The sequence below is a fragment of the Passer montanus genome, unplaced genomic scaffold, assembly GCF_014805655.1.
Source record: "Passer montanus isolate IOZ18808 unplaced genomic scaffold, ASM1480565v1 scaffold43, whole genome shotgun sequence".
Lineage (NCBI taxonomy): Eukaryota > Metazoa > Chordata > Aves > Passeriformes > Passeridae > Passer > Passer montanus.
The window spans coordinates 5,051,802-5,073,405 of NW_024369151.1; the positions used below are offsets into that span (position 1 = coordinate 5,051,802).

At 45.9% G+C, this 21,604-nt stretch overlaps 1 protein-coding gene across 2 annotated transcripts in view; it reads left to right on the forward strand.

The window, feature by feature from the left end:
* LOC120507465 (collagen alpha-1(XXVII) chain-like) overlaps positions 1 to 21,604 on the forward strand; it is a 141,890-nt gene that overhangs the window by 29,678 nt on the left and 90,608 nt on the right. For both annotated transcript variants that reach the window (XR_005628773.1, XM_039720181.1), the window contains exons 5-11: positions 2,866 to 2,919; positions 8,014 to 8,067; positions 9,978 to 10,031; positions 14,919 to 14,963; positions 15,817 to 15,870; positions 18,230 to 18,274; positions 20,551 to 20,604. Coding sequence is in view for 1 of the 2 variants with exons in the window: in XM_039720181.1 (XP_039576115.1) it covers positions 2,866 to 2,919; positions 8,014 to 8,067; positions 9,978 to 10,031; positions 14,919 to 14,963; positions 15,817 to 15,870; positions 18,230 to 18,274; positions 20,551 to 20,604 (360 nt within the window). In the remaining variant the exon portion in view is untranslated. The remainder of the gene's footprint in view (positions 1 to 2,865; positions 2,920 to 8,013; positions 8,068 to 9,977; positions 10,032 to 14,918; positions 14,964 to 15,816; positions 15,871 to 18,229; positions 18,275 to 20,550; positions 20,605 to 21,604) is intronic.

Genomic DNA, 21,604 nt, shown 5'->3' on the forward strand with positions numbered 1-21,604 from the left:
ATTTTTTCATTTAGTGGTCTCAGCACTGTCCTACTCTGTGTGTAGATAAGAGGAGCAAAACTGATGTATTGATGATAAATATATTTAGGTGAATCCAAATTTCTAGGCGGGAGTGGTAAATTGAATTAATTAATGCAATACAGCAATTAACTGTTACTGACAGCTCCTGAGGCAGCTGCTATCCTGCACCTTTTGTTACTCAGCCCATCTAACTGTGCCACACAGCATCTTCCTCCTCTGCCAAGAATGTGGGTGGAATCCCAAATTCAGGACTCACCATGTTGGAACACATCAAGATCAATTATTTTTTACAATTTTTAGGACTGCTGGCAGACTACACCCTTTTCTCTCCACAGCTGCCAGAGCAGTTTCAGATGTCTAACACAAGCCCCAGAACTGATCACAGCAGTTTCCTTCATGCCAGACTGGACTTCCCACCAGCATTTCATCACCAGGATGTGGCCACTTCCAGTAGGATAAGACCACATCAGTCTTTAGGGACAGGATGAGTCTGTGGCCTTCCTGTGCCTGGATTGCACTGGATGCACTCTGTCAGACTCATTGAACTCAGTGGTGAAGGCTCTGTTTTATCTCAAGAGTCTCTGCTTTCATAATCACACTTTTAATCACTAGAAACTGTGACTGGGTTCTTCCTCCCCCTCTTTAGGGACAAGATGAGTCTGTGACCTTCCTTTGCCTGGATTTTAATCACTAGAAACTGTGACTGGGTTCTTCCTCCCCTCTCCCCTCCTTGAGGCTTTTTAGGATTTTGTTGCTGTGCTTTGGTTCACTCTGGAAGAACCTGCACCAGCTTTTGCTGGGGGTGTGATTAGTCTCTTATCCAGGAGCTCTGGATTGGCAGCTGAGCTTCCCACAGTCCAGGTTTCCTCCTGGAATCCATCACTTTCATCTGGGAGTCACACCACTGGAGCTGCTCCCTGCAGCTGACACTGCTGTGAGCCTGCCCTGGGCTGTGCTGCAGCACAAACTTCAAATGCCTGCACTGCTGTGGGCTGTGGGCCAAGTGCCTCACTCCAAAGCTGAATTACAGCTGAATTCCCTCCTCAAATCCAGCAGCAGGCTGGATTTATGAACCCTGTTCAGAGCTACCTCGATTATTGCTTATGTGTAAAAGCTTTTTAGGAACCCATCTTTTATAGAGACTTTGCTGGCCTGATTTCTGTCACTTATTATTCATTATCCTACATATTTGGGACTGGAAAGGCTTGGGCTGAAGCATTTTTGCCACCACAGACTTGTTGAATTACCTTAAGCAGCACATTCAGTCTCTGTTTCAGTGTTCCTCCCAATAAGGTGGGCAGGTGATTCTGCAATTTGCTGGGAAGATGTATTTATTTAAGACTCCTCATTGCCCAGGTGCTCTGGCTCCAGCAGCTGTGTGGATTTTTTTAAAAGTGAGAAGGTGATACTCAAGCACGTTAATTTTAATTACAGCTCTTTCAGTTGCACTGGAAATTCACAGACGGGCTAAACAAGAATTTCAGGTGAAAAATTAGAAGGAAATTAAGAATGGGGCAATAAATGTATTTGGGTTCAGGCTGAAAATTTGGAAGGAATTGAAGAATGGGATGTTAATTTGGGTAAAAACTGCCATTTGAAAAGTTTAGTCTCAATCTTTTAATTAAACAGCCTCTTGCAGCAGAGCAGCATGTTGTGAAATAGCACTGAGCATTCAGCAACTGTCTGTTCCACAAGATGAATTTTAAAAAGACATTATTTTCTATTAAAATGCAGTAAAAATAAAACTGAATAGAGACCAGTGCACTGATGTTCTGTCAGAGGATAGCAAGGGCACTGAACTTGGCTGGCAGTGGCATGTTTAACTGCAGTGATTTTCCTTGGAAATCAGACCCTGAAGATCTTGGCCCCAAAATGCTCATTGGAAATCCTACAGCTTGCTGAGAAAGTGCCTGAGTGGATTTTTATCCCCTTGCCTGTGCTCCCCTAGCTTGAGGGTACATAAAGACCTCCTCAGGCAGGGTAGAGCTCTCACACGTTCTTGGCAGAATTCTTGGAGTTGAATTTTCAGGTTGTTTCATCTCCCAGGAACGTGTTCAAGAGGACTTAGAATTGTTATTACTCCTGCCTGAAAGGTTAGCAGATCTTCTGTGCTGTGTATAACCCAGGCATAAACTATTCTTAGCTGCTTATTCCAGATAACTCCTTAAATAGGCTTTGGAAAATATGCAGGGTGCTTTTAAAATATGATGTAAAAGGAGATACTGGTGTATGTGATTTGAGGTAGATACTCTGACAGTGTCACAGTTATAAGAACTAAGGAAAAATATAGATTTAACTGTGTGAAATATGGATTTAAAGAGTTTACATGGACATACTGCTATTCCCACCGTTTTGCTGTCTGATTATCCATTTTCTTTCCAATCTCTAAAGGCAAAAATCTGGTTGGCTGGTAGGGAAAATTAGTTCACCCCAAAGAGCTGAACAATTTTCCTTTAGTAATTACTTCTGTTCTCTTCAATTCTGAGCAAAAATCAAGTTGTTAACACCCCCACACACTTCCGCTCCCCTCTGCCTGCTTCCATCCCCTTCTGCTGGGCTCCTCCCAGAGCCTGGACTCCCCTGACCCGTGGAATGTTTGGTTTACCCAAATTATCTCAGTGTCATGACATGTCCTGTGGTGACAGACAGACACCCCCTTCCACGGAGCCTGCTGGGAACCCAGAGCTGATTTCCCTCTTTGGGTGCCAGGGAGGGTCCCAGTGCCACCACCCCCCTGCCAGGGCACCCCAGGGCTCTGGGGCTGTGGCTTAAGTCTGGCACAGCATCCATGCAGATCTCCACCATCTCCTTTTGACTCTGTTTTGTGTTTGTTGTGTGTTTTAGGGTCCCCCAGGCCCCCATGGAAACCCTGGCTCACCTGGCCCCCCAGGACTGAAAGTAAGTATGAACTGCTGCAAGGAGCCTTCCCCTTCCCATCCCACAGGACATCCTGGGGGAAGGACAGCTTCCTTTTCTCCTGCTCTGGATGAAAGGACAGTGGCTGAAGCCATTTCTCCCTCGTCCTGCTCTCCCAGGGGCTCTCCAGCAGCACAGCTGAGCCTTTTCCTGTGCCCAGAGAGACCCTGCTCTGTGCTTCCACCCTTGGTTCTCCTGAATTCCAAAGACTGCCAAATTAGGATCCTGCTTAAGCTATGCCTGTGGCAGGCACAAACTGCTGTGTCAGACAAGGGCAGTGGAATCCTTGCTCCAGAGCTCCGGCAGCTCTGAATTCCTTTGCTTTCTCATTTCTCCCTCTGGATTTTGCAGCCTGTGAGTCTGGGCAGTGGCAGGAGTGACTGCAGCACCCAGCATCTTCCTCTGCCTTCCTCCTCCTGAAACTCCTCCTCCTGAAACTCCTCCTCCTGTCTTTCCCTCTCCAGAGATTCTGGGAACTCTGAACTCCACCAGTTCTCCCAAACTGATCTCATGGCTCCCTTCTGGATGCCCTCACCTCTCGCAGGAGGGCTCACAGAGCTCCTGCAGTGCCAGGGGCCCTGTGCTTTGTGCTTTTCTCCTGCACACACATTCCCTCTGGGTGAGAGTCACCCCCTGCAGCTGGACCCTCTCCCTTTGCCTGGGATTGAGCACAGATGTGGCTCTGGAGGGGTCCTAACCCAGTGTGCAGCAAAACCCTTCCAAAAGGTGTTTTAAATCCCAGCTCATTCTGTGTGTAAGGGTTTGTGTTACCTAAAGACTGAAGTTCCTGGAAAACTGGTTTGGATTGCTTTGGTATGATTGTTTACAAAGGAATAGGTTTATATTTTATTACATCTGTGTTGGACTAAAGAACAATGGAGCTTGGAGAGGCAATATTTAACAGAGATTTTCAGTACCAGGGAGCTGTAGGAATTCTCAGCCAAACAGAAAAAGGTGCAAGCAATAGCTCTGTCTTTTCATGATCTCATCAGTAGGCAGAGATGTTATGAGCACTATTGATGCTCTGGGAAAAAGATTCTGGAAACTTGGCATTCTGCCTCTATGTGATTAAAAATTAGGCACTGGAGACATGCTGGTGAACAGCAGCTGGTTTAAATTCCATGTACAGCCTGAAAAGTGAGCCTGTAAAAGTTCTACATCTTAGTGTTCTGCATTTATTCTCCATCAATGACTTCCAGATCACACTTGTTGAGTTTTATAAGTCAAATCAAACTTCTTTTATCTAACTTCCAGCCCTGCAAATCCAGCCTGGTCCAAGCTGTGGAGTCTAGCTATGTTTCTATTCTACAGATTTTTTAAAAACACTTTTAGCCTGATGACTCGTCAGAAATCATCATTTGGCTGTAAAGCTCTCTTCAGTTGGTCACCTAATAGAAATTAAGTCTTTCAGTAAGCATTTTCCCTCCATCTCAGTGCACAGTCTGGCAGCAGGAAGTCTCAGTGGATGGAGAGCTGCAAGTCTGCAGCAGAGATCTGGTCTCATCAGGCTCTGTGATGTATTTTATTTTTGTCCAGCCACCATTTGCAGGATTGTTCTATCCATGGTGCTTTGTCAAAAGAAGTGTTAGGTTTGCAGTGGGATGTCAGAGCTGGAGCTCAGCCCAGGTGAAGGTTCACCTCTAGCAGGGAGAGCCTGGTGAGCCATGGTTACATCATCTCTTCCTCAGAAATGCTCTTGGAAGGTGTGGATGAGATGCCAGAGTTTTGACTTCCCTCATCCCCTTCAATTCTCTGGTGTTACAGCAGTGCCAGAAAATGGACTTTGCCCCAAAAAATGGTTTTTCACCCCCTTATGTTTTAACTGCCTGCATCTGGGACCTGATTTCTTCATCACAAGATCATCAAAAAATGGTTTGGGTTGGAACCTGAGAGCTCATCTCATTGTGGGCAGGACATCCTCCACTAGACCAGGTCACTCAGAGCTCCATCCAACCTGGCCTTGGACACTTTCAGAGGTGGGGATCTTCTTGACAGACCCAGCACATGGCAGAAATTCTGGATTTGTGAAAGCTCAACCAACCTGCACAGCAGGGCAAAGCAGCTCCAAGTGGAACTTCTCTTGCTGAGAGCCATCAAGTGGCTGCTGGGCTTGGTCTGGCTTAGACAGCAGCTAATCCCACACAAAAAAACCCCCAAGCAATCTAAGAAAGGAAATTGAAGTTTCCCAGATAGATACAGCTTGGAAACCATGACTAACACCAAGTCATTGTCACTTAAGAAGGGACCCAGGAGCATAATATTTATCAGCTGAATGAGAGGGCCCTTGTAAGGTCAGGCAGCTCTGTGCAAGGGCTGTGGTGTGGCATTGCAGCCTCTGGGTGTTTTTATGTGGCTTCTGCCTGGCTCTAGTGCTTTGGTTGTGTTTCTGCATTTCACAGTCAACCCTGTGCAGAGCCACTTTATTCTCACCACTGGAGCTGAGCACTCGTAATTCCCTGGGCTTAGGGAGCTGATCTTTTGCACAGAGCTGTTTGTAGCTGTTGAGCCAAAATCCTGCTGATCTGCTTGGGCAAGGTTCCACTGGCTCTAGTGGCATTACACCTGCTTGTGCCACCTGGGAGTTCAGCCTGTGGTGCTTAGCTCAGCAGTTCATGATGTGAAACTGCTTAAAGTGGGATTCTTCCCACTTCCTGCATTCTGCTTACTTTTGTCTTTGGAGTTGTAAAATTGCTGTTGCACCTGGTTGTCAGAGACTGATTATTGCAGATAACCTCTGAAACAGCTGTAGCCACAGGCTGGGCTGGGGCTGTCACCTGAAAGCTGCTGGGGACAGCAGGAGTGTTTTTCCTTTGTTTTGTAGCTCTCAGGATGCCCTAAAAACATTTGGGATTGGGCAGATGGTCAATCAAGGTGTGTTTACTGAAGCCATTGCAAGAGTTAGGTTTACATCTCTCACCTGGAGGCTTTTGGCATAAGGTATTAGGATGATTTGCTGCTCTGGATAAATCTCTTCTTAAAGCACTTGAAAAATATTGTATTTTCAGTTTAGTGAGTGCTTTTTCTTTCCAAGGTAGCTCATCAGTTTGGCTCACTGATAATTAAAATAGTATTAGTGGGATTGCAAAACTGAGGTGTTTAAATGGCACAGCTCTAGACTTCTCCCAGGTAGGAAAAAACCCAGAAGAAAACTATTTATTCCTTTACAAGAGGAAGATGTGTTTTCAGTGAGTTAGGATGGGAAAGAGAGAAACTTGTGGGAAAGGTGTTGTGGCTTGCCTTGGATAAGATTTATATTAATTCCCCCATTGTCATTGCTGTGTAATAAGACTCAAGCAATTAATCCACAATTTCAGCCCTCATATGCAGCTGTTGCCATTGCTGATTGATCCTGGGGACATGTGATCCTGCTCGTGGCTGAGCTCTCCACCTGTATGAGGGTCTCAGCAGGGCTGAACACAGAGCCAGTGCAAAGCAGAGACCTGGCCAATGTGATCTGGAGCTTCCCAGGGGAAACACAAGTTCTTTTCCACGTCTCAAAGTCATTGCATGGAGCATATGGGAAGATTTAGGGAAAGTGGTGGGTGTCTACCTGCTGCAGTAAATGAATTTTGCAGAGTAGAAATGAACACCCAGCAATCCCCAGGGCTGCTCTAATCTGTTCCCAGCAGTGGCAGCACCCACTGACTGCTCTGAAGCTCAAGGAGTGGGAGAATTGCCCTGATAACAGCTGCATGCAAAGCAAGATTATCTGCATGACTTCATTTACTCTTTGGAAAGCCAGAGCCTTCATTGAGAATTTGTGCAGATACATCTGCCTTGAATCAGCAGTGCTCCCTACAGTCCAGAGCCAAGCAGTCTCACTCCTGAGCCTCACCGCCTGTGGTGGATGCTGGAGGAGGAGGAGAATGGGGGGTTTACACTCTGTGCAAGGTGGGAAGTGCACATGGAATGTGCTCACAGGGAGGCTGTGTGGGAAAGCAGCTCAGCTGGCTGTGACCAGAGCTCTGTGCTGCTCATGAGAAATGCCAGTTAATAACCAGTACTGCTCCTTTCTGGGTCTCCCCTTCCCTCCAAGAACTTCACTTGACAGCCATCAGTTAACCCTCCCAGCTGTCCTGTGCTGATGGGCACACAGAGTTTGTGGGTTATGATTCATGGGTATTAAATAGTGACTAACCCTGGGATACCCGTCTTGGCTGTGCCAGAAAAGATGTTCTGTGAGCTGAGCTTTACCTCTCCCCTACCCTGAGGCTGTGCGTTGTTTATGATTCATGGGTGTTAATGGTGATAATCCTGGGATACCCGTCTTGGCTGTGCCAGAAGAGATGTTCTGTGTGCTGAGCTTTACCTCTCCCCTACCCAAAGAACCTGGCACTCTTCAATCTCTTCCAGATTTTCCTGCTTGCATCTCTCCCTGTTAGGTGCTCACATTACCTTTCCACCTCTTGAGAATTTGAAGTGGGATTTCCAAAGGAATCTGCTGGAATTAGATGATCAAATGCTGCTGAGATCACAGCCTGTGTTTGTCAGAAGATCACAGCCTCAAACTGTAATTTCCCTCGTCACGGTTGTTAAGGAGGAAAATAAGGAATACTGCCACTTAAGGTCAAGTGCTGCTTTCTGCCAGCCTGGGAGCCTCACAATTGCTCTGCCTGTTGGGGGTGTCTAATTAGTACAACTTTCTCTGCAGTCTCATCTGTTCCTCACAGTTAAAAAAGCAACAGCATCTAGTGAGTTGTTGAGAAGGATGGTTCAGCCCCAGTAATAGGCTTGGTAATTATTTTTGTGATGGTAGTTGTAGACAAGGAAGGAATTGCAGCTGTCTGGTCTAATAAGTATCAAAAGTCCTGACATTGCTTTCTTCCAGTTATCCATTCTTTAGCCAATTGAATACTGTCAAGTACTATTTAAAACTCAACTCTTTAGCAGCAGCAATCACTCACCAAATCCACCCCCAGCACAACAGCTATTCCAGGCCACTTTAATACATTTGGGATGTCAGGGAAAACTGGGATAAAACAAATGTTTTTCTAATTTGGAGGCTTGGTGGAAGCAGAACCACATCTGTGGGCTGGGCCCTTGGATTATGTCACTAATGTAAGTTTTTCATTTCAGGGTCAGAAAGGTGATCCTGGGCTGTCACCTGGAAAAGCTCGCAATGGGCAGAAGGTGAGATGTCACCCCGAGGCCATGGTGGGCCTCCAGAACTGTGCACACACACAGGGGTCTGTACTGCAGCCACAAGCATCCCAGCTGCTTAGGACTGGGAAATAAGGCTTAGATCTTGGATTCAGGACTAAAGAGAGGTAGCTCTCAATGATCATAGTGCACTGAGGAGCCACCTGGCATGTGTTGTTGAGTATTTATCCAGTTTATCCACAATCTGCAGCCCAACTGAGGTCCCTGCTTCAGCCACAGGCACGTGGCTGCTTCAGCCAGGTGTTTCAAGCAGCACATCTGAGGTGCAGCCATGCTCTGGGCATGCAGCTGCAGCAAGAGGCAATCCCAGAGTAAAGGAACAAAAACCTTGGAGGCCAAGGAAAGGATGTTCTTGCTGAGGAGCTGAGGAACAGGGGTTTGCCTCATGCTGCAGCCCCATCAGGGTAGAGCTTTCTTCGTGGAGGCTTCTAAGGCATGGACCTCACTGAGGGGTTCCACCAAAGGCTGCTCAAACCAACACAAAGCACCCTGCTGGGAAGGAAAGCTGCTTTCTGGATTATAGCAGTTTTTGAGGATCAGAGTTCTGCTAATTCCTTTCAATAAGTTACAACTCCCATTTTTGCTGTTTCACAGCTGAGTGATTTTTACTGAGGCAACAAGCCCTCACAGAATTCTAGCAATGAATAGTAGGGCAATCAGGGCTCCACATCACCTACCTCAATTAGCTCCTTCAGTGATGCCTGCACAATCCTTGGTAACTCATGTCCAGGACAGAAGCCTGGTTCTCTTCCTCTCACCATAAGTCTTGCTATAAATGCACAGCTCATAGAAAGCACCAGCCATAAGGAGCTTGGGCTCTTCATTTGACAGATGCCCTCATAAAGCACAGTGAGGCCACACCACTGCAGGATGGAAGGCAATGCTAGAAACCATTCAGAAGGCTAAGGCTGAAACTTTGCTTTTAACGCCATCAGATGTCTTTTGAAATTTCTGGTACACTACATTGGAGTGGCACCACGTGGAAATCATCCACCTGCAGGGTCTGGAGCTGTTTTCTTGAAGACAATACTTGCTGTAAAAAAGGGAGAGATCCAGATCACCTTTAGCTTTTGTTAACGAGGCTTTATCCCTGATAGCAGCAATAGGAATAAGGAGTTTCCAGCAGGAGTTTGGAGTGATGCCTAATTTTCAGTCTAGATGCTGGAACTCTGTTGAATTTCAGCAAGAAGGCACTCCAGGGTTTTTGATCCTGATCAGAGGAGGCCAAGTGGGCTCACACAGCCGGGCTGGGTGTTGGAGAGGTCTCACAGCAGCGTGCTCACCCGTCCTGTGATGGTTTGGGTTTGCCAGCTGGGATGTGATGCAATCCCTTTTCAGAAGCACAGGCCACTGAGCAAACCCTCCCACCAGCATCCTGCAGAGGTTCAGTCCGTGTCACACGGGCAGGTTAAATAATTACACCACCAACACCATCCCAACGGGAGCCAGGGGCTGAGCCAGTGCAGTAGCAGAGTGTGAGAGCAAATCACAGGATTTGGCAGGAGGAACCTGTTGTTCTTATTGCATTTAAAATCTAAAATTTCTTTGCCTTGGCGATTTCAATGCCCATTGAAAGGCGAATGAAGCATGTGACTGAATGAGATCATTGAGGGGAAAAAAAGCACATTCATTCTGCTTGCAAAGAGCTGGACTCCAGCAGCAGCTGCCATTAATTAACTGGGGTTATTATTTATATGAGCCAGTTAATAGAGATGTTGTTTAAATCTCCTCTTCTTACCCAGTCAGGTTTTGAAGAGTTGTGATTAGAACCAGAAATATCAATAGCTGGGGGCTGGTGTTCAGCAAACTAATCGTGGTAACTGCAGTAGGAATAGGGAAAATGTTGCTGAAAACTAATTGAACTTGCTTGCTTCCTACAGGGAGATGTGGGCTTACCTGGTTTAACTGGGTTCCCTGGACCACCTGGTAGAAAGGTAAGAGTGTTCTTTTCTAGTGAATCAGATCAGTAATTTTATTTTAAAATTTACTTCAACAACTCTGCCTGAAAGATTTAAAGTCCCAGTATCCACCCAAAGCGCCTTATACCTGCTTAGTAGGTGTATAACCTAGGGAGATAGGCTGAAGCAACTGTCTGAAGACTATGTGAGAGTTTGAAATAAAATGCTGGGTACAGAATTCTGTTCCTTCTTTGTATTCCTCATCCCTCTGCACCCTGACACTGGGTGTTCCTCAGCAAGCTCAGTTTAGGCCTGGTGCAGCCAGTGCATTATCTAAAGGGATCTCCAACCAACAGAAATACTCAAAGCATGGATTCAGAACAGTGCTGGCATTCCAAGGAAACCACAGCTGTCTATCCTGGTGAAGCAAATTTCAAAAACATATCTGTGTTCCTTCCCTCTTTTATTTAGCTTGGATACTGTCAGCACTGGTCAGGTTTTGCTTTATTTTCCTCCATATTGATGCTTTACACTGCTAACATTAGAAACACATTTATGCCTAGAAAAGGGTATGTAGGCATAAAACACAAGATCCATCCCTGTTTTCCTGAGGCAACAGGGTGTGTTTCTATCCATGCATTCAAGCCTGCACAGCAGTACCTGAGCCATCCATACCTGGAGCTCAGATCTTTCTTATATCAAGGATATTTCAGCTGAGTTTCCAGTTCCAGACTGTGTTGATAAGTTGGTTTCTTGTTTTGGAAGCTGGACCTGTTGCAGGGAGCTGTTTGAGTGGGGCTCAGTGGCCATGACTCCCCTCCCAGCAAGCCAATATTGCCACAGCTAAAGTGAACAGCTAAAATTAGCATCTTGTTTCCATCACTTCATCAGTCAATGGGCCATTGACCATACAGTGTTGCTCAGGTCAATTAGCTGCACACAAACACCTCCTCTGGTATGTTTTAAGACTCCAAGGAGAGAAAGAAGGTGTGGAGGAGGCTGACAGGAACCCTCCCTCTCCACCATTATTTGTTGTATGCTTTATACAGAACCAAATTGCCAAGAGGAGGGGCTGAGTTTATTTTTCTACTCCAAGGCTGGTCATGCTTGGGGTGCTGTGTGGAGTAGGAGCAATTGAGTGATTAATTACAGATCTTTTGCTGTCACAAACAAGTTCTAACTAATAGGGTGCAAAGAATACCATTTTCCTGGTATAACAGCTCATAAAACAAAACCTTGTGGTTACGATCAGCAAAATGCAATGTCAGGAGTGCAAGCACTCATAGTGGAAAAAGCAGAGAAGGAACAGGAGATTGAACAAACATTCCCAAGTCCAGCACATGGCCTTCACATCTGATCTTAACTCCCACAGGACAGGGTAAAGGCAGGGATATGCTTCTGTTTCTTCAAGTAATGAGCAAGTTGGATGTTGAAATTTTTCCTTTGGTGCAGCTTAAAAACACCTCCCAGTAGCACTAGTCTGGCAGTGGGTTTGGTGTAACCTGGCTTTTATTAGCATCTTGCATTAAGAAAAAATTTACAGCTGTTGGAGAAATGTTTGGAAAAATTCTTTTTTTTTTTTAATCTGGGTTGCCTGCTGGCATTCTCCCAGTGAAAATACACTGCTGCTTGGCTGAGGGTGGGCAACATATCTTGGCTACCGGAAAACAGCAACGCCTTGGAAATGGACATCACTCCTCTCACTCCATGGAGGTGCTGCACAAAGGGCTCTCAGGCCTTTGATCAGAGAACACCACGTAGAAACCTTCAAATGGGTAAAATATTTCACCGGGAGAAACAAAATGCATTTCCCACTAAATGAAACCACAGTCTCAGCAGCGTGAGCTGGAGCCACAAGCACGTGGTTTTGGACAGTGTGGCTCACTCCTCAGTGCCTGCCTTGGGAATGCTGACAGACTTGGATTGGGCTCGTAGCATTGGAGAGGCTGATCTCAGAGACCCCTGAAGTTGTTTTAGCTCCACACATCTACGAAGACATGGAACTGCCTTAGAAGCAGCAGGTGTGTTTTTCTCATCCTCTCCACACAGAGCTTTTACAGACCAGGAAGGGTGGCAGGACTTGGATGTCCCCTCTGCCCATCCCTCTGGTTCCTGTGAGGTATCTGTGGGCTTTGGCTTTTGCTTTGGGGCTGCAGACCACAGCTGCCTTGGAGACAGATCTCAGCAGAGCAGCATCATTGCTCCAGAGGAGAAAACAGCAGCAGTGAGAGAGGCAAAGCTTCACTGGAGTCAGAGAGCAAAGGCAGAGCTGGGAGGTGGTCAGCACCTCAAAACATCCTGTATGCAGGTCTCATTCCCTGGCCCCTTAATTCTTCACATTTCCTACCAAAGTGCAGGATGATCCCTTTAGCTAGGAGAGAGTGGATTATAAATATCATCACAGATGAGTAAATCCTTCACTGGAGTGCAATTTCCTTTCTAAATCACAGCCCTTTGTGTGGAGTGCCCTGTAATCATCACAAAGTGTTCAGATAAAAGAGTAAATGCAGTTGTTTTCATACCCTCTGCCCTGTCATTTTAGTGCTATTTGAAGAGGATTTTAGCAGGTAAATACTTTCACACTGCAGCGAGCTTTAACATACACAAGCTTTTCTGGTTTTCCTTCATTGTAATTCACCTGAGGCAGAAATAACTGGGGTATATTGTGAGGAAATACATGTTTGAAACTCTCCAGAGCTCAGAATGAGAAGGATATTTAATAGAACATAACAGTAGCACATAACAGTGCCTACATATTTAGGAGCATAACATATTTAACCTAATTGCCACTCACCACTACAGAATTGGTGCAGAATTTAGTTCAGGACATGCTTTGAGCATCTCAAGGGACCATCATGCAACCACCTACTTTGAGTGGACATTGCAGGCTCAAAACACCCATCCTGCAGCAACCCAGCTGGAGCAGAATGGTTCAGAGCAGCCAAGCCAGGCACATATTCCTTATCAGTGGAAAAGTAAGATATTGTTAAGCTTGGTTTTCCAGCTGTCTAGAGACAAGGCAGCTCCTGCTCCAGACTGGAAGAACTGGGCAGAGCTCCCAGGAGAAAACCCATGGAAATCTAAATTTCAGGGAATGGCTGGGGATGCTGAACTCAGGGATGTTTCTGTTGGAAGCTCTCACCTTCAGGCCAGACACCCAACCAGGGTGGGGCATCCTCCCTCCTCTCTGTGAGCCTCTGTCAAGGAGCCAGGGAGGGGATGAGCAGGAGAGGATTTCATGGGGCAGATTCCTGGAGAGGGGCAGGGAATCCTGTGTGCTGGTCCTTCTCCAAGAGCTGCTGAGGCTCTTCCAGTGAGGAATCTCTGACTGAAATGTCCTCACAGCATTTGGAGAAAGAATCCTTGAGGTAGTTCAACCAAAGGGCTTTCAGAAGGTGCAGCTGTGTCCAGAGCAATGGTACATCAGCAAAGCCGAGCAGGAGAGCAGTGCTGAGAAGGGAATCAGCATCACTGCAGGCCAGACTGTCTGAAATAACAAGGCAGGAGGAATGCAGAGGGGAGAGGGCAGTGGCCAGCATGGCTGGGAGCGTTGCACACCCTGCCAGCAAAGGCTCAGGCTGCAGGTCTGGAATAGCCCGTGGGAAGAATAAAAAAGCTGTTAAGCAGAGGTGTGGACCTGGGAGCAGAAACAGTCCCAGGTTCGTGTGCTGAGTGGAGCCAAAGGCCAAGTGCTCGGTCACCCCTGAGGCTGGTGATGGCTTCCAGAGCAGGGACACTCCCTGTGGGCTCCACAGACAGATGGGGTGTGCTGGAGCCCTGGCCAGGGCAGGCTGAGTGGCAGGGACTGAGGTACAAGTAGTTGTAACCCACTCTTGAAAGCAATTTATTATGTCTTTAGTATTTGTTCAAGGGTTGTTCCATGTTTATTTTTTTTCTCTCCCATTTGTTTCAAGTTAAATGTTCTGCTTTTTTTGTTTTTAATATTGCTGCTAGCCCAGCTAAACAGTCATCTCTGTAACTGAGTTCAATCTCCTGATCTGCTTCTCTTAATGGAAGCTTGTTTTAAACAGCTAAAGCAAGATAATAAAGAAGAGGGAAAATATCTGAACTGTCCATTACATAAAGAATTCACTCTGTTTGAAGGGAGCTCTAGGTAAATATAAGAGAAAGCAAACTCCCTTAAAAGACACACAGTGCTCAGTTTGCAGTTAAACAGGCTGCCCTTGTCCTGCTCCAGTGTCTGCATCCCACCAAAAAATGAAATATTGACAAACTGCAGTAGGATTACGAAAGACCTGTGAGAATGATTTGAAGCCTGAAACACGTGCCAGTAAGCAAGGTGGATTAAGAAACTCATTCTAATTAATTCAGCAGAGAGAGCAGGTTGAGAAGCAGCTTGCTCACCAACTTTGGTAGCTTCATAATGAAGCACTCTGGATCTTGTAATAATTAGATTAGAAAGCTAAATGGAAGCTAGACAAGTTCAAGGTAGAAAAATTGAAGTTTCCTGTGACAGTAAATGGTTGTTTTGGTGTTTCCTGTGGCATTTCAAACTCTAAAGCAAAAGTAAGAGCTCTGAAACACAAATGGCTCATGTTGCTGTGTCCCCAGTGTGCCTAAAGCCAACATTTTATTCTGTGGTTTCCTGAGGATTAAGGACAGCCTTGCTCAAGGTGTAGGTTACAAATAGATCTGATCTTGGAGACCACTCCAAATGTGTTCATGGAGCAATTCTTTCTGGAGTATGTACCACCCAGACCACGGCAGGGCACATCAGCAGGTTTGGGTAGTGCAAGCACTAAGCAGCTTGATTAAACTTTTCATTATTGTGTAATGCTCTCTAAAATCCTGCTTCTCCTCAGAGCTTTAGTCCCACCTGCAAAGAGAAACAGAAACCAAACCCAGATTATTGTACTATATTTTCATTTGTTAATATTCATCTCTTCCCTCCTATTTTGACAGGGATATAAAGGCTACCCTGGACCACTAGGTCACCCTGGAGACCAGGTGAGTTTTCCCAGTTCCCAACAGGGGAGCTTTGAAGAGGGATGGATTTGCTGGCTGTGATGCTGGTTTGGCTCTGGTGCAGCCTGCTCAGAGTGGACAGGCAGCTCCTGCCAGGGCAGCTGGGCACACACCAGGATCTGGGAACACACCAGGATCTGGGCACACACACAGACCCAGAAGCCATGGCATGGTGGGAGGAGACTGCCTTGGAGTTTCTACACCTAATTTCTAATTTTTACTGCTCACCCACACCAAGTTTACTTGGGGGAAGAAAAACCAGCTCACCATCCTACCCCCTTTATTTTTTTACATTAATTTCACCTGGACTTTACTAACCACACTGTGTTGATATGTGATTCCCTTCCCAAAGGCCAATCCCCCCTCCCCTTTTCTTCCACCCCATTAAGTTAGATGTTTGCAATGCAGTAAAAAAAAAAATGGCAATGAATAGCAGGCCCTGTTAGCAATGATGTTAAAGGATATTATACATGAATCCATTTAGTTTTGTAGAATTTTGGCAGTGCTTTCCCACCAGCAAAACGGTTCCATATGCCAGATATAGATGCAGCCTTACACCTTCTCTTAGTGTCCTTGTTCCAGATTCTCTGCTGCTTTTCCCCAAATGAAGGGGGAAGGAGAAACAGCAGCACTTGCTCAGTGCATGGATCCTGTTGACTTGGCTTCCCTGTGTTTTCTCCCCTCATTAATTAACTTCATTATCTACTCTTAATATTGCTTTCCTCTCAATAAATGTGCATCAGGTTAATCCACTCCGCAATGATTCAGCTGCAAACACTTCACATGTGGGACATTCACCTGACTTTTTGTGCTTTTTCTTTTTTTCTCTCCAAAGGGTGAACGAGGACCAGCTGGAAGTCCAGGTGCCAAAGGTTATCCTGGCAGGCAGGTGCAGTAAATCTCATTGTGCTGTGCACAGAGTAGGGATTTGGGTGTGCAGGTAGCTAAAGACATGGCCCACTAAGGACAGTGCAGTCCTCTAGAAAATGTTGGTATATTTGATCTCTGAATATTTTCCTTCTTCCCTCCTCAAGATGTTGTAGTAATAACGCAGTCATTCAACTCTGAAATGTTGTTAGAAAGTACTTTGTGGCTATTATAGATAAAACCTGAATTTCTACAGCAAATTATGGCAGATTTTTCTTCAGTAAAGCAACACTGAAAAAGCAGAACAGCAAAGCACAGAAAGACATGTGCAAGCTGCTAACCTTTCTTTGCTAGGCACATTTTGCATCTAATGTTGGACAAGTTAAAAACCTAGGATGGAAAAAGGTGTATTTATTATTGGAGGAAGAGATTTAGATGAACTCCCATTAGTAAAATTCACTGGCATAAGCCTATGTGTACACACGCATAATGCTATGCATGAACTGTAAATATATATATATAATTCATATTTGCAGCTGCAAAAAAGAAAAAGATAATGAAAGACATTTAAGTCATTGTTCTCACACTGAAAAAAATTACACAAAGATAACTTTAGGAATGGAGGAGTGTGCATGGGGTAATGGATCAAGACTGGACACTTTGCTGTCCTATTGATGTAAGGCCCTGACTAGTGTAAAGGAAAGAGGAGACCCTAAAAACCTAAGAACCTAAAGAGTAAGACCCTAAAAAATCAAATCTCTTGAAGGGCAAAACATCCAGTCCTATAACATTTTGTGGTGAAGTGAGTTTGTCAGGGTTTTCTAAAATTGACACATTTAGTGCTGGATTCAGCCACATTTATCTGTAAATCAAAAGACCAAGCAGATGTCAAAGATCCCAAATGCTCTGTCCTGAGTCCTTCAGACTCATCATGAGTTTGGATGTGAATTTTTTATGCAGATGTGTAGTTTATTGGATTAAATGCGAACTAGACCTGCAGAACAAGCATGCATCTCTCTGCTTCAGACTGTCAATAAAGCATGACCCATTTTAAATTGAAAATTAAACTGATACCTTGCCTAGCACACTGGAGAGTGCAGATGGCAGAACTGGATGGGAGTTTTATGCACCTGACTAAATGCTCCATTCATACTCTGAAAGGCTCTTAGAGCTGAGCATGCCAGAGAGTCTCCTAGGTGTGAATGTGTGTTAGATGACTAATAAGAGGAGGTCCAAGAGATTTTGGACATACAAGGTTAATGAATGCTGTTCAGCAATTCAGCCCATCAGATAAGCAGGATGAAATCTGTGCCTTGACATTCAAAGAACAAATCCGTCTTCTTAAAAACTTGGTTTGGGTCAGGAAAGTGACTTTTTTATTTTTTTAAGGCAGCTTTTTTCAGCCTATCTGAATGCTGTGTGTATCCTGCATCAGGGCTGTTTACTTTACAGAGATTTTACTACTTGTTACTCCTGTCAGCTGTGCTGGCTCTGCAGCCATGGGAGAGAGTGCTTGGCTCGGGTTTGGTTTGTGCATCACAGGCAGGATTGTAACTTCACCCTGATGCCTGAAGTCTTTGGCAACAATACAAGAGCCAGGAAAGAGCACAGCCCAACTTTCACATCCCAGGCTGAGCCTGCATGCTGCCAGATGAAGAAAATATGGACTTAGCCTTTTTTTTTCTTCCCCCAGAAAAATCCCATCAAAATTTGGAACTTGAGAAAAAATTGATCTGGAAACTTGCTAGAAGGCAATAAACATGAAAATTTATTTTGCATGTTTGCACTTTTCTTCTTTGCAGTATTTTGAGTGAGCAGCATTAGGCATAGAATTAGAATGGGGAATTAATGTTCAATTCTTACCACAGCTGATGCTGTAAAGGGTTAGAGATATCACAGTACCTGCATTGCTAAGTGACTTTCTGGGCTGTAGAAATTTCTCATTGCACCAGTGTTCCCTAAGCAGGTGTTGGAATACATTTGCTATGCATGTGTTTGCTCAGGCAGGAAGATGAGTGGAGAACTGTTGGGCACAGAGCATCGCTGTGCCTCACATCCCAAGTGTAACACAACCTCTGGGCACCCCACTGCCTCAGCCCTTGTGGTCTTTATCATCAGAAATCTCGCCTTCAGCCCCAGGGAAGGCTCACTGTGTGCAGCAGTCTCAGGTTCTGCTGAATCCCAGCTCCCCAACAATGGCAGATCTGTTATTTGTATTATTTGGCTTTTTTTTTTTATTCCTTTGTTGATACTCCTTGGATGCTGAAAGCAAAACCTTAAAGCAGAACCATGCAGGGATGGTGCTTGGGGGGTTGGCACTGCTGGTTATTTTAAGTTAAAGCTTGCCCACATTTGTCTTTGTTTTTTCCCTTCTGTTCTAGGGTTTACCTGGCCCCATAGGGGAACCTGGCCCGAAAGGCACTCGGGTAAGCAACCTTTATTTGCCTTTTCTCTGCTTGTTTTTATCAAAGACTTCTCAAGCAACTTTAGGCTTGATTTTGCAGTTCTGAAGCTGGTTGCTTTAATTTGTTGGGTTTGGGGGTTTTGAATCGTGCACCACTTGTTTGCTGAAGCACTGTTAAGTTTTTTTAATTAAACATGGACTGTACCTTGATCAAATCCCCCCAGTAGTGCTGATGATCAAGTCAGCCCCTTCAGAGCTCACATTGCAGGAGAGGAAAGAATGGCTTACAAATTGGTATCAAAGCCTGCAAGCCCCATGTCCCAAAGGCCTCTTTAGTTTCAGTCAGTGTGGTTCAGCAGACTTTAACCACACCGAGTAGGGGCTCATTTGGGTACAGGCCTGGTTTGGGAGTGGTTTGTATCATTATGAACCACAGCAAGCCAGCATCTTGAAGCCATATGCAAATACAAACAATATCTCCATCCTGTCTGGTTTTGCTCACCAAAAATAATTGCTGGGGTTTTATTCTCACTGCAAAGGATTCTTTTTTTATTACTACTTAAGGCTCTTGTTAATCACATTTTGTTCTTTTCCTGCAATTATAAATTCACAATGCGACTGTAAGCCAATAAATCCCCATTTCTCTAACACGTGATACTTTCTCTATATGCAGTAAATTCAAGCAGCTGGCTTTCATCACTAGGAAAACTGCAAGGAATAAACAAATGCTGACCCTGTAGCTAGCAGTATTCCTGAGCTGGGAAGGGAGAGGGCAAGTTCAGTTCCTGTAGGAGAGAGGAAAATCTGAGACTCACCCCACTTCTGCAAGGGCTAAAGTTTTCCCTGGGGCATCTCTTCACTGCTCTAGCCAGGACCTTGTGTAATTATCAGGTGGTAGATGTGCAGAATGTAAGATTTTGATGTTATTCTCTGTTTTGCACCCCTGAGTGGTGAGGACTGAAATATTTATGAATAACCAAGGAAGCCCTTTCTTAGTTCAACCACAATAAATCAGAATTGGGTGCTAAGGTGAGATATGTGCATTTTGTGACTTAAGGAGCCAGCTCGGGACTCTTCTTCATCCTCCACTTCTACTTTTTCCTTCTCCTGGAAAAGTTTGGGAGTTATGTGGTTTCTTTTAGGATTCAGGAGGCAAAGGGAGACAAGATCACTTTAATGTAGCATTATTTCCCAGCTAGGTGTTGTCCCTAAAGGAAACACAACCCACAGGGAGCGATGGACCGGTGAAAAGGTTCGGTGGGGTTGGCAGATAGAGATTTAGCAATGATGGAGAAAGAAAGATGAGAGAAAAGCAGTGTTAGCACTTGGCTCCTGTAACAGTGAGGTGCCACGGAGGGGGCTCCCTGCTGAAATTCACTTCCTCTGGGTTCGGCATGCTTGGCACCAGCCGGGCCTTTGCAGAGGCCCAGCACACAAGGTGACTTTGTCCAGGCTGCTGAGCAAGGCGATTAAACACAAGGCTGCCATTGTGGCAAGGGAAGGGAAACGCTGTGTTTTATGCAGCGTGTCGTGTCTCAGCAGGGCCCCAAGGCCACAGAGAAACCTGGAAACACAAGGTTCCTGATGAGTGTGGAAGCAGCAGGTTTTGTGTGAAATGTGTTGGTGCAAAGGTGGCTCCCCCATGGTGTGGAGGTGCAAGTTGAGCCTCACATCAATCCCCCAAGCCTGGAGTGTCAGGTTCAGCCTCTCCCAGCCCATGCAGGGCCTTCAGTGCTTGGGGTGAAGGTTTGCACAAGGTCCTGGTGGTGCAGGGACGGGCTTTGGCAGAGCCAGGACTCGCTGCAGGGTGGTGGCAGCCCTGGTGCCAGGAAAAGAGGGGTTTGCCTCAGAAGGGGCTGCAGTGTGTGACCACCAGGTGAAACAAGACAAACAGAAAGGGCTTGATTTGACAGGACAGTTGGAAATGAGTGTCAGAAGCAAAGAAAGAGACAAAAGCAGGTGTAGGTCTGTGGATTACTTTTGCCATCACTTTTGCTAACCTCCAACCAAGCTCCATTTCCCTCAGGTACACTTAGAGCCAGCCCAGGTAAGATTTCTTCTGGCTGTCCTCTTCCTGCCTGGAGTCCTCCTGATCCCTGGTGTGAGGGTATGTGCCCTTGGACTACATCGTGGAAGCCAGCACCATGCAGTCCATGGGCATATACACTTGCCTCAAGGTTTATTTCATCACGGCTGCCACTGACCAACGCTGGAGGTTGCTCTGCTCTTCAGGAAGCACAGACTGACTGCATGCTAATGGAGAAACGTATTTGACTGCTTGTTTCCTCTTTTCTTTAGGGGTATATTGGTCTCCCAGGATTATTTGGGCTACCAGGAGCCGATGGAGAACGAGTGAGTATTTTGTGAAGAAAACTTTGGTGTGTTGGTTGAATGCAGTTTTTCAGAGCCTGATGTAACCTTCTCTATCCCTGCTCCCTGAAGAAGGAGGCAAGCATGCCTAATGCTTACCTATTCCTTCTTTAGTCTCTTCCTACCCCTGAATGAAGACCTGTGTCCCTATATAATGCTGATGTTCAGCTGAGGAGAACCCAGGTTTCAGGGAGGGCCATCAGACCTTGCTGTTGACTACAGCAGAGTTTTCTAATTCTCCTTCACTTAAAAACCTGCCTTCCCTCTCCCCCTTGCCAGCTCATCTTAGTGAGGTGGGGCAGGGCGAGGAGAATGACCATGGAGATTTCCTGCTCCCACAGGAATCACCTCCCAGCCATGCTGCCTCAGCATTTTGTGTGCCTGACTGGAGATGTTTGGAAAGAGCCTGGCTCTTGGAAGGGACAGTGCTGAGCTTTCTGAAAATGGCTTTATTTCCACTTACATTGAGTTGGGCAGTCAAGCCTGGGTCTGTGAGTGGGCAGCTGTGGCTGTGCCCTCTCTTCCTCCCATCCTTTTCATCGTGCCTTCCCCCAGCCCAAATTTTCAGAGATTTACAGGTTGCTTTTCCACTCTCCATCTCCACATCCTCCCACCTGCCCGATCTCTTCCCATCCAAGGACCCCCTTCTCCCCACTACAAGAGCTCCTTAAAAGATCACTGGAGGACGAACACTGCTTGATTCCAGCCTTTCCTCCCTCAAATGCAAGCTCCAGAAACCAGAGAGGCCCCAGGACCATGTGGGAGTGTGCCTGCCTGGGAGGGGCCTGCCCTGCGCTCTGGCGACGCTGATTTAATGCTTGTATAACTAAATAAGAAACATAAACACGAGCTCTGCAGCGAGTGCCTCGGCGGTGGCCCTCATTTGGTTCCAGACCAGTAGCTTAATGACTGCTCCTGCTAAGCACAGCCCAGCCTGGGGATGCTGCCTGCGCGTGGCCTCGGGAGGCCGTAGTTAATGGGT